The 14,676-nt window shown below is 36.5% G+C and overlaps 1 protein-coding gene across 2 annotated transcripts; it reads right to left on the bottom strand.

The window, feature by feature from the left end:
* Nucleotides 1–4,186: 4,186 nt before the first annotated feature.
* On the bottom strand, nt 4,187–14,043 carry slc29a4a (solute carrier family 29 member 4a). Of its 2 annotated transcripts, none has more exons than XM_056753080.1 (11): nt 13,864–14,043; nt 11,985–12,199; nt 10,545–10,676; nt 10,346–10,459; nt 9,857–9,985; nt 9,656–9,730; nt 9,316–9,581; nt 6,204–6,327; nt 5,416–5,603; nt 5,024–5,264; nt 4,187–4,852 (listed from the first exon to the last, which is right to left on the bottom strand). In XM_056753080.1, the coding sequence occupies exons 2-11, from the start codon at nt 12,145–12,147 to the stop codon at nt 4,719–4,721; spliced, it is 1,566 nt and encodes a 521-aa protein (XP_056609058.1). In that variant the 5' UTR covers nt 12,148–12,199; nt 13,864–14,043; the 3' UTR covers nt 4,187–4,718. The 2 variants fall into 2 exon arrangements, with proteins under 2 accessions (XP_056609058.1, XP_056609059.1); XM_056753081.1 differs by having other exon boundaries at nt 9,325–9,581.
* Nucleotides 14,044–14,676: the final 633 nt, after the last annotated feature.

The raw sequence follows: 14,676 nt of genomic DNA, 5'->3' as shown, positions 1-14,676 counted from the left end.
GCTCTCACAACAGAAGCACCCCCTCTGCTGGATAAGTAGAAGCCTTTAAACCGTGAGTGCTTTACCTTTCCATGCACCACTGCAGTATGTATATGAAGAGTTTGGTTCCAAAATGAGATGACTCTGTTTTTTTTACTGTGCATTCCAATAAATATCAAATTGGTTTGTTTTGATTTAAGCCATAATTATAAAAAAAACGTTAAATAACACAATGAAACACAATAAAAACATGATAATACTATAAAAATACTTGATTTTGAAAAATTAAAAAAACACGGGAGTCATCTCATTTGGGTACCAAACTCTTTATATACATGTTAGGGGTGTCACAATATACTGGTATTTACAATAACCATGGTCTTATAAACCATGGTTATCAATTAAGTGTTAATAGTATACATTTAAAACTTAAAATGGAAATTCTGTCATCACTTACTCACCCTCTAGTTGTAGTAAATTTCTTTGCTCTGATGAAAACAGAGAATGATATTTGGACGAATGCTTGTAACTAAGCAGTTCAAAATCAAGTTTTTTATAATATTATCATGTTTTTATTGTGTTTCATTATGTTATTTAACGTTAACATTCTTCTAACTATCTTCTTTTGTCTTCAACAAAACAAAGAAATATATAAAGCAACTTGGTACTCAATGGTGGCCAAGAATTGAAGGGCTCAGAGCAGAAAAATGATGGTATGATGTGCACAGTCTGCTCCATCTCTTGAGAATGCACCTCTTTATAATCAGCATGTCTGTCACGGCTTGTGGCTCTCGCATACACACAATTCTAAGTCAATCACATGTCTCTTTCATGAATTTACCTTCAAGCTAACTAACTCCATCGCTTGTGCACACTTTTATTGGATACTCCGTGGTGGAAACCAATAACTACACATCTTGTATTTGCAATCTTGAATGTGCATACATCCTAGATAATGAAGCAAGTAGATAAGTGTGAGAAAGAAAGTATCTGAATGCAACCTTGGATCGCGTCCTTGACTCTCCTGAGAAGCTAGCTACAGAAGAAAAACAATATTTCACCACGGACTCGGAACAAATGAAAATTCCACATGCCCTATTTTCCCAAGGGAAGAGCTTTAAATAAGCAGATTTACACTGAGACACAGCTTTGAAACACAGTGAAAGAGTACAAGATGAAAACAAGGATAACACAACAATGAAGAGTAGACAGTTGAGTTGTAACCGCCCTAAAGTGAAAGTCAAAATCACTTTTCACTCAAGGTTGTCCCAAGGAGCCATAAAGTTACCTGAGTGTCATTGTTCTACTAGTGTATATCCAGTTTAGAGGAGAGGAGGCAGATGGGATTATAGCGCAGGATACAAGATGATTCCCAGTGATGAATTGGGTGTCAGCTGGCACATCCTGGCCCGTTTAACTTTCACCGACTTGATCCATCTCCAGCCGAGTTTTGGAGGCTGCTCAAAGTAAAGTGATGCCTAGAAACTGGAGCAGAGTGAAAAATGTTTAGGAACGCTCCTATTAGACACCAGAAACCCTCCAGCGGCTAGGCTGAAATTAGAAGCCTCATTGTGACGGAGACTACACCCTATTTTAAATCTCCACGGAGTTAATTAGGCCAACTTTGTATCAACACTTGACTATTCATAATGTTTCCACACACACTTGGTCTTATGAAAGCATGGAAGAGAAAAAATGAAATAATTATATCTGATGAACACTTACGCATGAATGATTTGTGTTGTTTTATATTTAAAGTCATAATTCTCCCAAAAATTTAAATTCTGTAATCATTTACTCACCCTCATATCATTCCATGTGTGCGATTCTTTCTTCTGTACGACACTAAAGAAGATATTTTGAAGCATGTTGGTCACCAAACAGCACTACACACCATCAACTTTCATTTATTTCGCATTCCACAGAAAAAGACTCATATACAGGCGTTGCACTCCCAGGCGTTGTGGGAGAATAAATGATTACAGACTTTTTATTTGTGAACTATCCCTTTAAGGCAACACTTAAATCTTCATAAAAGAGCACAATATGACTGCACAGTACAGTGTTTGACTTAACGTATGTATGATTCAATAAATAAATATATATAAATATATACAAGTATACAGCTGTGGAAATATTATATTAGCTGACTATTTAGTCAGCATTTCTAGATGGATTGTGGTTATTTCAGTCCAGTGTCTGTTGAATTTCAACAAAATCAAACCACAGGACTGACGAAGTCATCCAACCGCAATGTGAAAGACTAAAAAAGGATGACAAGACACATGAAAACTGTGAAAAAAATCACATAAAAATATAGAATATGAACTAACTTGCAAAATTTGAGGTCTGAAAAAATATTTTCTATGTTTTCCTTCTCTGCAAATAGAAACAATATTTTTATTTGAAATTTGGGAGAAATATTGTTAGTAGTTCACAGATTGGAACAATTTGTTTATTTCTTTTTCTTTTTCTTTAAACATTAATTTGAACAATAATAATATTTTTTTTTTCGGCAGCTGTATATTTTATAATATATGTCTTTACTGTTTTGTACATATAAATTCTTACATGTTTATTCTTTCTGCGAAAAGTTAATCCCCATATGGATGAAACAAGATACTATCTGAATCATCTCATTTCCGATACAATTCCTCACTCCTCAACTTAATATTCTTACTCCATCATCCTGTCTTTTATTTTATTTAGTAGAACCAATTCATCAAACTGAAAACAACTCTGCTTTCACCCTGATGCCCCAGAAAAACTTCAGGTTGCTTAAAGAGGGCTGTCTCTGCAAATCATACCTAAAGGTTTTTTAAATAGCTTATAGTTTATACAATGAATAATTAACAGCTGCATAAAATTACATGAATCCATATGGGAATATATGAATCCATATTAGACCATTTTGAATCCACACCAGAGAGACATGGGATCAGCTGTCTTTCATAGAGCATCTGTAAATTGCCTGGTGCTATTATGGATTTCAGCGATTGCTCATCAACTTACACCCCCGTATCTTTTAACTCCTCAAAGCAGCATATCAGCACAGAGCATCCTCAGTATCCTGTCAGCAGCAGTGTGCACCATCTGTTTTGAGGATGTGGACAGCACATTATACTGCACACTGTTTACTTCATGATTTATAAAGAAATCTGTCAGCGAAAGTGTAGACACCTAACTTTACTTGGATCCAGTGCTCGAATTGAAGGGGGCGCTGGGGGATCCGGGACCCCCATAAGGCATTAGATATTTGTATTTGAGTAAAAATTATGATGACAAATGTGATTAAATTCATGCAATGGATATGGTAAATTTTGTGAATGAATTATTTACAATAATTTATATTAAGTTTGTTTATGGGCTAGTTGTCATGTCTAGTCTACAGACCGCTAAGTGCAGGACAGTGAAAGAGGCCTGTTCTTCTATGTAAGCCTGTTTTAAATATAATAGCATATAGTCATGCATATTATAATCAAATATATTGTGTTTTTTGTATCAGTTGTATATTGAGAGACTAACCCACACCAAAAAAAGTCTTATGAGTGGGACCCCCTAAGACTTGGTTCAATTCGAGCACTGCTTGGATCACATGGATAAAATCGCTGACAGCCCTCTCTGTGCCCCTAGCTATCCAAAATAATAGACGTGGTTTAAAAAACTGTGGTTATTAGTTCTTTCAGAATCTCAAGAGTGCATAATATCTGACTCGACATGTACCATGCTTTGCTTTTCGTTTGAAGCTTCTCCTGATGCTGTGGTGCAGCGCCATCTGCCGTTATAAAGGTGAATTTCCATTTGTGCCTATACTGTTTAATTGACAATATAAATATCATGATAAAACTATGTTTGCCGAAGTTAAACCACTTCAAATTTTTGGTACAATACAAAATTAATGAAGATAAGTGCCAAAGAAATAGACACCATCACAGAAATTCTAATTATTTCCATTAAGATACCATCATGAACCATTAGCTTTTTCCATTAAAACTATAACAACATTTTGTAGTGTGTTTTGGGCATTACTCCAAAAGGATCAATCTACCAGATAACATCCAACCAACAAAATCCTTTGCATACCAGTGGACATAACTAAAACCAATACAATTCCCATTACATAAAATAAAATTTCTCTAGTATTTTGGACAGGGTTCTGTTGTTTTTTTCCAGAAGGATTCACTCATAAAGCAAAGAGGAAAGGCTGGAAATTTACAAAAACAATTTACTTAGCCATGTTTACATTCAGTGAGCTTTAGCAAAAAGTCCAGTATTCATATTGCACTCAAGAAAACATGCATCAGTTTAGACATAATATTGATTGAACATAAACCGACCCTTGAATACAGTTCATCAGTCTCTTTAAAATTAACGTTTCTCTGATCAAACCCATTTACAACACCACAGAGTGTGAAGTCGAATCATAAACCAACAAAAAACATCAGACTTCTTTACCCTTATATTCACAGTGCTACCCCCTTCATCACACAGCTAACATTTGGCAGCTTCGAGAAAACACTTTTAGAGAACAAGGAAAGGCAACACGACTTAGTTTACATATAACTCTTCATCCATTTGACTACATTCAGAGGCACACAGCATTGGGTCAGAGGAACCCTGCAGCACAGTACTGATTTATGGAGACTGCGGAGTTGCTACACAAAGTGGTACAATAGCGCCACCTGATGAGATTGATGACAGGAGACGTGGTTTGTCTTTATTTGGTTTGGATTTTGGCACTAGTAACCCTTAGTGAAGTTGTAGCCGGTCCCAGAGTGAAATCTAGAGCCTGGAGCGGTGAAGCTGTAGGCAGCATAGGCAACCACAGAGCCCAACATTAGTCCAGACATGTAGGACACAGTCATTATGTTCCCTGTTGGAAAATATAACATGAACTGGAGTTAATGAGTGCATCTCTAGAGAAGCCATTAGGAATGTGTCCTTTGGTATATTTAGACAAACACACAAAGAAGGATGCACACGTGTTCATCTGCATAGATTTCAGTTTTATTCATTTGTAATCTAAATGGACTGAGTGATTTACCTGCTAGTTCCCTCTGCTCAGGTGCTACTTTGCCCGCAGCATGAATCATAGGAACGCTGCCAAAGTAGCCATTAGAAATGCCCATGAGGAGAGAGAAGATGCAAGGCCAGGCCGGGTGGCTGAAGGTGGGCTTCTGAGCGGGGTAAACGCACATGATGAACAGAGGGATGAAGACCACTCGCACACAAGAGCACAAGAGAAGACGTGTCCCGTTCCAGTCGTATGGCACTGCCGCCACGATCTGAGCGAATAGAGATGCAGGATTAGATAATGGATCCATAAAGATCCTTTGGAAATAAATAAATGGCTTTTGGTGAAATGCCACAAATGTATTATAAACATTTTTATAAACATATTTATGTTAAATTATCCACAAATGTATTTGAACATACTTTGCCGACAAAGTCAGATATGTTGAAGATGGCCATGATAATAATGGGCAACCATTCCCCCAATTTGGCATTCTTGATTTCAGACTCGAGTCCAGGAAAAAGACACAGTGTGATGAAATAAGTCACAGCAATGGACAGCATGTAAGTCCAGATCGCCCGGGCGACTACATAGCGATGTAGAATCATGTCTGCAACAGAAGGGGTCACTGCTGTCATGCACAGGAATGAAGAGGTATTACACAAAATTCTGTCATTATTTACTGGGCACCCTTGTCCATTTATTGTCATTTTAAACCTGTATGATTTAATTTCTTCTGCAGAACATAAAAGAAGATATTTAGCAAAATGTTGGTAACAGAAAACCATCGGCCCCCATTGACTTGCATTGGTTTTGTTTCTGTGCAAAAGTTAATGGGGACCCAACATTTTTCAAAATATCTCTTTTGTGTTTTGCCGAAGAAAGAAAATCCTGCAGGCTTAAAATGACAGTAAATGGTGACAGAATTTTATTTTGAAATGCAAAATATTCCTTAAATACAGTTATTTTCTGTTTAAAATGTGTGTTTGTGCTATCTTTCTTTAAAATAAATGGCACTGGCATTTATATTTTGCTATATAAGTAATGCACCGATGCATAAATACATCCAGTGATGCAGTCTTACATGCTTGAATGCTTTCTGGGTATACCTTGCAGCTACAAATTGTTTCAAAATTATAATTTCAAAGCCTTTTTACATAAATAAATAGAGTAATATGTCAAATACAATACCTACATGATTAGTCCATACCTTTAATACCTGGCCAGTTGCGTCTAATCTTTGGTTTGGGCACATCAAACCTTACGTAAGTGTTGCTGCCGGCAAAGTCTGTGGAGCCATCTTCAGGTGGGGAAGCACCCACACCACCATTGCCCTTGGAAACAGACAGAACACGTGATCAGTTCTTACTGAAAACATTATATCCATAGATGGAATCAAGCAGGTCACTGCAGCTATGAGCGTGCGTGAACTGAATTCAGATATTATAATGCTTTTCTTGATGAACTAGCGTTTCTGCAGAGTCTGTGTAAGGAGTGCCATTACTTGATTAAGTGTCTAGCTTGTAAAACCACTCTCTTTAATTTGCTGTGAATAGAAAATGCACTTGTGTGCCACAGCAACACAGATGGGAATGCATAGCTGAATTGATCAGGAGAAATTCCCCCTTATAGCATCTTAAGATACACCCATGGCCCAATATAGATTTATTAAACAAATCTCGGCAAATTCTAGAATTTTTTTAATGTTTGCAGAGTTGTAAATCAAATTTTTAATCTGCTCCTAATGTAACAAAACAAGAATATTTTAAGAATTATTCTGGTTTCGCTGACATTCAAAAGCAAACTAAAGTAGGGAACTTAACTAAAAAAGTAAAAAATGAATGAACTAAGAAGTTCAGCGTATCCAATAGAATTCTGATTTATTCATATTTGATCCTGTTAGGATCTATTAGGATTGGTACAAAAGGATGATTTACAATTTATGTCTTTTGGAATTGCTGAATGATGATGTAGAAATCTTGAGAAAAAGAACGGCTGAGTACATGAAGTTCCTCTGAAGTGCTTTCATTTATTATCCCAACAGAACTACTGGTGTGTAAGTGAGCACTTAAATCACGCTCTCTCTCTGTCGTCCTCAGGGCCGTCGAGAACACAGTCATCGAGAGCAGTGACCAGCACAAATGGAATGAAGTTTAAAGACACAGAAAGCACCACTGTGTAAACCCAGGGACGGCTTATGACTTCAAATGGCAATGGGACAGTTACCTCTAAGGGCCCCCATCCCACAATTTTTCCGTTCTTTCCCATACCTGCTCCTTCAAAGTTATAGAAAGTGAAAATTAAGATGACAATGAATATTAAAACCGTTCTTGCCTTGCGTCAAATGCCTGCGCTACGCTGAAAAACATCTGGATAGGGTTTATAGAAGTCTAATAATAGCTACACAGCGAAAAATCAAACATGAACAAAACTTAACGGGTCATATGGTGCGAATACATGTTTTTCCATGTCTTTGGTGTGTTAAAAGTTGCCCATGCATGTTTTAGGCATGTAAAATTGCAAAATGTTTAATGTCCAAATACCAGATTCTTCATTCATGGTTCAACCAATGTCACAAGTGGTCGTCAATAACTATCCTAAATATGTGGTTACAGCAAAAAAAAATTGTCATTATTAACACCGTGACATAAATAAAATTATACTTTTATAGTATCTCATAATTCTGGTTTTCCTTTAAAGGGGTCATATGGTGTGAATACAGGTTTTTCTTGTGTCTTTGCCGTGTTTTAAGTTGCCCATTCCTGTATTAGACACACAAAATTGCAAAAACAAAAGTGTCGGAACAAAAGATGCATTCCATCTGAAAGCAAATGCTCACCCAGACCTGCCTGAAACGCCTCGTGTAACCACACCCCCAAAAATCTACGTCAGCTCGTGGTATGATCTGAATACGACCGCCCAAATGTAAACACAAATGAGGTGGGCGGAATCTAACAGTACAATTGCTTTGTAACATGACGTTCCAAGTATGCTAAGAGGTGTTACATTTCCGTTACACACTTGCAATATTCGATCAATCATTACGCACTGGTTAACTGGCCAATCATAGCACACTACGCCATCCCAGCGTTTCAGAGAGGCGGGGCAAAGAGGACATACAAACATTCACGGTATGTGGAAAATACAGCGTTTTTGAACCTTAAATCGTGTATACACACATTGCATTACATCTAAAGCAAACAATAATATTTGTTTTAGCCGCGTCATATTACCCTTTTTGTGTGAAACAGGTGATATGGGTTAATATTTTGATATAATTAATAGTGTATATTGGATGCTATTAAATTAGAATTATCACAGTTGAAGATTGAAGAATTCTTTCTTTTTATTCCAGAAATGTTTAAAATGTCATTTCCATCCGAATAAAACAAAACAGATACTCAATGTGACATATGTTGAAAATTATGTATTTAGTAAATTTGGGGTAAAAAAGCAGAGATTTTAGTATCTCTATTATTTCTCCTGTTTATCAATGAGATTAAATAGAGAGAAAATGAAAACATTTACTTATGTCTCAGATATTTCTCATGAGAAAAACAGCTAGGATTATCTCCATTAGTTTCAGAAAAATTGTCAACGGTCTCACAAACTGAGCTCAGATTGGCCAAGTCTCCAATCAAAAGTAAATATTATTGAAGATACTAATATAAACTCAAATATTTTACCTCTAAAATCTACAATAATTTTACTACTACACAGTCTTCATGCTTTTTAACAATTGTCTCATTTGTTTCTTTCGTTATTTTTCCTTAGCAATTTTTCTGACTAAGTGACTGACTAATGGCTGGAATACACTACAAGACTTTTGTTCAGATTTTTGCCCAGATTTTCAGTCTGGAGTTGTTGCAGAAAGTCTGCGCCAGTCTGCAGATTTGATCATGTATTGTTTTCTATGTAAATGTTCAAAAACTCTAGTTTAATCTAGTTTTTAAAAAATCTGTTCCGAAGTCTTGTAGTGTATTCCAGACTTAAGACTAATAATACTAATAATAATACTAATGATACTTAAATGAAACACATCTGAGAACTCTTTTTCTCTGGCAGATAAATTGACAGAAACTACAAAATACTGTCATTCATATCCACTGTTTTAAGTTTACATATAACTAGTAAAGTGTCCATATTTAAATAAACAACCATATTCATACTGTAAGAAATCTGATAAAAGTACATGTACAACACATCTGTAATATAGATACTGCGTATGTTCATTTATGGAATTAACAAATATAAAAAATAAGTTACATACACAAATAGAATCATCATAATTGGCCTGTTCATATGTGACATGCATAACTTACAAATCTTACTTCTTCTGTAATGACATCATGATGGACCTGATACTGGTTTCCATGGTGTGAGTGGTCTTTGGCATAGGACAGACCCCGACGTGCCAGACCGGTGTAGTACCGCACAAATCTTGTCCTCTGCACCAGCAAGTGCAGAACGAAGCACATCAGCACCATCGTGATGGAAATGCCAAAGAAGATGATGGTGTTCTCCTTCTCGTTTTGGATCAGTATTTTAGTGAAAATACGGCTGAGTGAAATGATCACTCCTGCCGTGCCTGTGCAAAGAAGGAAAGATCTTGTCATATAAGGAATTATTTGACCTTTGACATCATAAATCTCATGAGCTCACTCTCTCCGGTCATCACTCCCTGTGTGTAGTGTTTAGGTAGCATCCCCATGTATCCATAGAAGCTGGACTGCTGCACTGAAAAGAGACATGAAAATGGCCTAAATAAGGGTTATCACTGGAAACACAGTTCTGAGAGAGAACATATTGTTTACAAAAGGGCAGAGCACACTAACATCCCTCTATGGAAAAAGTAACAAATACCTGTGCATCCAAATGCCACAATCCCCATAGACATCAGGTTGATGATGTACGACTGCTTCGTGGTGAACTTTTCCAGCCACACATCAAAGACGGTGACAAACAGCAGAGGTCCAAGTGCAAAGAAATAACCTGGAAGACGTGACATTTACCGCAGTCAGCAAAGACATGCGAGAGCACATCTCATGCGTCTTAAGGATTTTTTACCTACACATTTGAGTACAAAGCATGTAACTACGTGATGGTTTTGGTGGCCATATATTACATCATAGACCAGCAGTGCATCTTTTCAGCTGTTTATTTATTTATTTGCTCAACATGCACTTCTCTTGGTGCAGTATTTCGGCAGTGTTATTCTTCAGCTTCAGATAAGTGATGCAGCTGTCAGACCAGTCCTCCTGTCTTCCCTCAAGCGAGCGGCGTGCTCAGGTCAATCATCCTCCCCCATCTCTTTGTGCAGAATGTTTGTCTGCTCTAAATAAACACACTCACCCACAGTGATCCTGGTGTGCAGGCTCAGCATCTCCACCAGGACGTTGTTTAGGATCACGGCCACAAGAGCAACAACGATGTACGTTAAACCCATATCAAACACAATGTGTGTCCCTGAAAGACAACGGAAATTTTGCTTTAACAAAATCTGTTTCAGTTGTGTCTTGTTAAAATATAAGGCTTAAATGTAATGCTGTACCTTCAAATTTATGATGGAGGTAGTCCACATCTGTAATGAAGCTATTGTAAGGCAACAGGAATCCAACTCCGGCCAGGAGCATGGCAAAATAGATCCCATGGTAGCGATCTTCTGGAACAGGCTCCTCAAAGGCTATAGACAGAAAACACACATCTGTCTGTGTTTATTTGATGAAAGTTTTTTGGATTATACTGTATGTATGAATTGAAAAGCCTTTATTGTAATTGTATATAGCACAGCTACTGTTGGCTCATTTTAAGCAGCTGTCATACCGTGTTGTGTGCTTCTTTTATGTGTGTTTATGAATATGTATAAGGCATTTTACAATCTGCTAACTCTCACCCCTGATGGAAACACATCTGTACTTTTTGTTGGTCTGCTTATGGCTTTGCTGTAGTACTTAAGCATAACATGCTGTTGTGGATACATTTTTTTTTATATGTTATATAAATACATCTCTAGAAAAAGATTAAGAGACCAAATTTGCCGCAATAAGCTTTTCTGTGTATGGTGGACAATTCTAACCTGAGTTTGTTGAATTCTATCAAAAGCACATCTCTAGAGTGACATGAAGTCACCCGACGGCAATGTGAAAGGAAAAAGGCATCGAAAGCTCGAATAAAAAAATCAAATTCAATCAAATATATTTTCTTAACTCTTCTGAAACACGTAAAATGTTATAAAATGTAAAATGATTATGTGACATTTTTTGCATTATTCTTTGGCAGTTGTCATTGCCCTATAGACCGTTTCATCTGACACATGTGCCTGGCCCTAAATAAGTTTCCTGTCTGTGTTGGGTTGTAATATAACATATATATTTAATTTATATACGCAATCATTTATATTCATATTTTATTGTATATTCATTATACAAATGACCTTAAAACTACTCAATATTTATTGATTCTTTGTTGAGCTCTACCAGAAGTGATGTTTGGGCCACATGACAATTGTTTATGTTGTTGCTGCTGAAACCATCTATAATTCATCTTCTTGTGATTTTGATCGATTTAATCCTGTTTAAACTTTCTGCAAACAACCATTTTATTTGGAACTTGAGAGATACGCTCACTTTAACCTAAACATTTATAAATAGTAAATCAAGAAAAACAAAAATTTTGGAGTGGTCTCTTTGTTTTTATAGAGCTGTATGTTTAACTCAGTAAGCGTCTAAACCACACTCAGAATCTCTTCTTATTGGAGTAACCTGTTGTCCAGAGATAAAAAAAAGCATGACCTTTGTATCCAGGCAACACAAGGGAACGGCATTCTCTCTATCTAACATGATTAGACCTTGCTATTCCATGCCTACTCCAAGTGATTGTTGTATCCTTCACAACCAAGATGGGTCTATATTCTTGCTTTAAATAAAAAACACCATACAAGTAACACTAAATGACTCGAACTGGCTTAATGTCATATACAGTAAACGCTCACCATGTTCTGAAAGGGCCAGCACCCCTTTATCTGAGATATCTTTCACTTGGCAGTCTTCTTCCTCCAGCTGGTAGCTTTCAAAACTGAAGCTCATCACCACGTTCCCCTCAGGGGTCTGGCCAGGGGTGGCCTGTTTACGCCTCTCTACTCCTTTAGAGCCCATAGTTCCTCTTGAAGTAAGGCCTTTAGTAACACTGTCAGGAATGAGGTGAGTGCTGGAAAATAATTCATATTATCTTACAATTACAGATTGCGTATCTCACTACTCAGAACCAAATACGCAAAAAAAATCTATAAATCTTATAGTTTAAGACAACTTTGAACTAATTTAAGATGGCATAACAGAAAAAACTGAATCTATCTTTTATTTACTGAATCATTTATATCAGTATTTAATAACAGCAACCTGTCTGAGTGATAAAAACATTTTGTTGTTTTAGTAGCCAACTAAGATATCATGCTTTCTGCATTTTGATGTTGATGATGGATTAATCCAACACGTATGTTTAGTATAGATAATGATTGTTGTGTTTGTCATCATATCTTAGATGAGAGATGAAAGGAGCCTTTGATGTTATTGATGTTAAATTGAAGTGTAATAAAAGCATGTAAAAAGCAGCCTGGAGCTTCCTCAGCTCTAAGTCAGCCATGATATTTGACGTTTGATGAGTATCATTACACTGTGAGTTACATGTTCTTATGTCTAGAGATAATCTGCATTTCTGTGTGGTCTACATGAGCAAAGAATAGATTGTTCTAAGTATTTTATTGTCTGCAAATCAAGTCTATCCGCTGAATGGAGCCCAACCGAGGAATAGATGCCACTGTTGGACTATTGAAATTAGCTTCCTTCTGGAAATCTGCCAATACATCCTTTGAAGCGGCTGATGGTGGGATTGCATGGCTGGTTGAAACAAGAAAAGATCTTTGATATCAAGGACGTCACTGACAGGAGGGCACATTTTGTCCTTCATCTGACTGTTGCATTGAGTGACTGGCATATGAAACAAATGGTTGGTAATACATCCTCAATTATTTATATTGCAAAAATCTGTAAACACAACCAATGCTCTACAACAGCGTTCAGCTTGCTTTTCAAGCATTAAAAATAGGCAAATAAAATAAGCAAAATGTCACAACTGACAAGCACAAACCATCCGCAGGCAATGTTGATGAACTACATTTAATATCTATTCATATGAATCTATTTTGTACGTCTCCAGATGGTCATCAATACAAGTTATTAAATACATTTAAAACATATTAAAGCTTTTCAAAATGATGCAGAGAGACACATGTATGAAGAATATGGCCTGATGGATGCAGAGATGGGAGTGTATGCTATATATATACACAACGACACAAAGACCTGATGCTTGTCGTGAATGTGCTCGTATAGCTCTTGCTGTTAGAAGCAGGAAAACTCGATAAGTTGTTTTGTTTTATTTTGTAAAGGAATTAAAACCAATCGAGGATAAGAGAACGAGTCTAAAATCCAGATATAACGCGTCATATGAAAAACTTCCGTGTGGAAAATAAACAAACGGATCGACGTTTGCGTACTCAACGTATGGCCAAATATATTCCCTACAAAGCCGAAACGCTGCTGTAAATGTCCATTTGAGCCATTCTGTTGGGTCTAATGGAATCACTTCGTTTTAAAAAAATATACATAAAGCCAACGCGGAGATAAAAATCTCAAAATATTTATTTGATCGCCATATATGCGTTTGTTTATGTAGCCTATTCTTTAAGATGCGTAGTCCACATATAGACTAATCTGTTATACTAACGCGGCGTTTATTTCCATTATTCATTTCGTAGTGCTCATGCATAATTGAACATCCCCTATGTAATATCACAACAGGTTAAATCTTACCCCCAAATCTATTAAACGGTGTCCCTCGCTCGCATGGTACTCCGTGTAACGACAAATCTCCTTTATAGGTAAAGCATTTTCATCACAAGTGTGGTTTTGTTTCGGCTTGACGTCCACACGGTTAAGAGAAAGAGTGACCCGCTGTCATTCTCTCTCCCTCCCACAGCACCACACAGCGCATCTGTATCACGGTCTGTCTGCCAAAGCAACCCGCTTTCATTATCGCTTTTAAAGGAAACATGCACTCGTCTGCTTCGTGGTATTGACTGCACACGAATTTAGCATCAACTCGTGTTTTTAACTATTCTAGTATATCGTACTTACTATAGTAAACAATAGCAGTGTTGCGTGTAACTAGTTACTAAGTAATTAGTTACTGTATTTTAATTACTTTTCCCTTGAAAAAGTAAAGTAAGGGATTACTCATATGTTTTCTGTAATTTAATTACAGTTACTTTTGATGTACTTAAACTAAATACATTGTGAAATATATGCGTGTGCAATAGTGTAATTGACATCAAAATTCAAAGTCTTACTTTAAAATCTGTGCTCACATTTGTACTACTTTGGTCAGTTAATAATATTATTTATTTGAATGAATTAAATAAGCCGTTTCATGTCTATCCTTGAATCACTAAATCAAGGTTGATGTAGGATATAGAAAGAAATTAGTAATGAGTAACTAAATACTTTTTGGACAGAGTAATTTGGACAGTAATCTAATTACACTATTGAATATGTAATGAGTAACTAAATACTTTTTGGACAGAGTAATTTGGACAGTAATCTAATTACACTATTGAATATGTAATG

Source organism: Triplophysa dalaica, chromosome 7 (assembly GCF_015846415.1).
Source record: "Triplophysa dalaica isolate WHDGS20190420 chromosome 7, ASM1584641v1, whole genome shotgun sequence".
NCBI lineage: Eukaryota > Metazoa > Chordata > Actinopteri > Cypriniformes > Nemacheilidae > Triplophysa > Triplophysa dalaica.
Note: the sequence above shows the minus strand (reverse complement) of the source record. Positions and strands in the feature narration are given on the sequence as shown.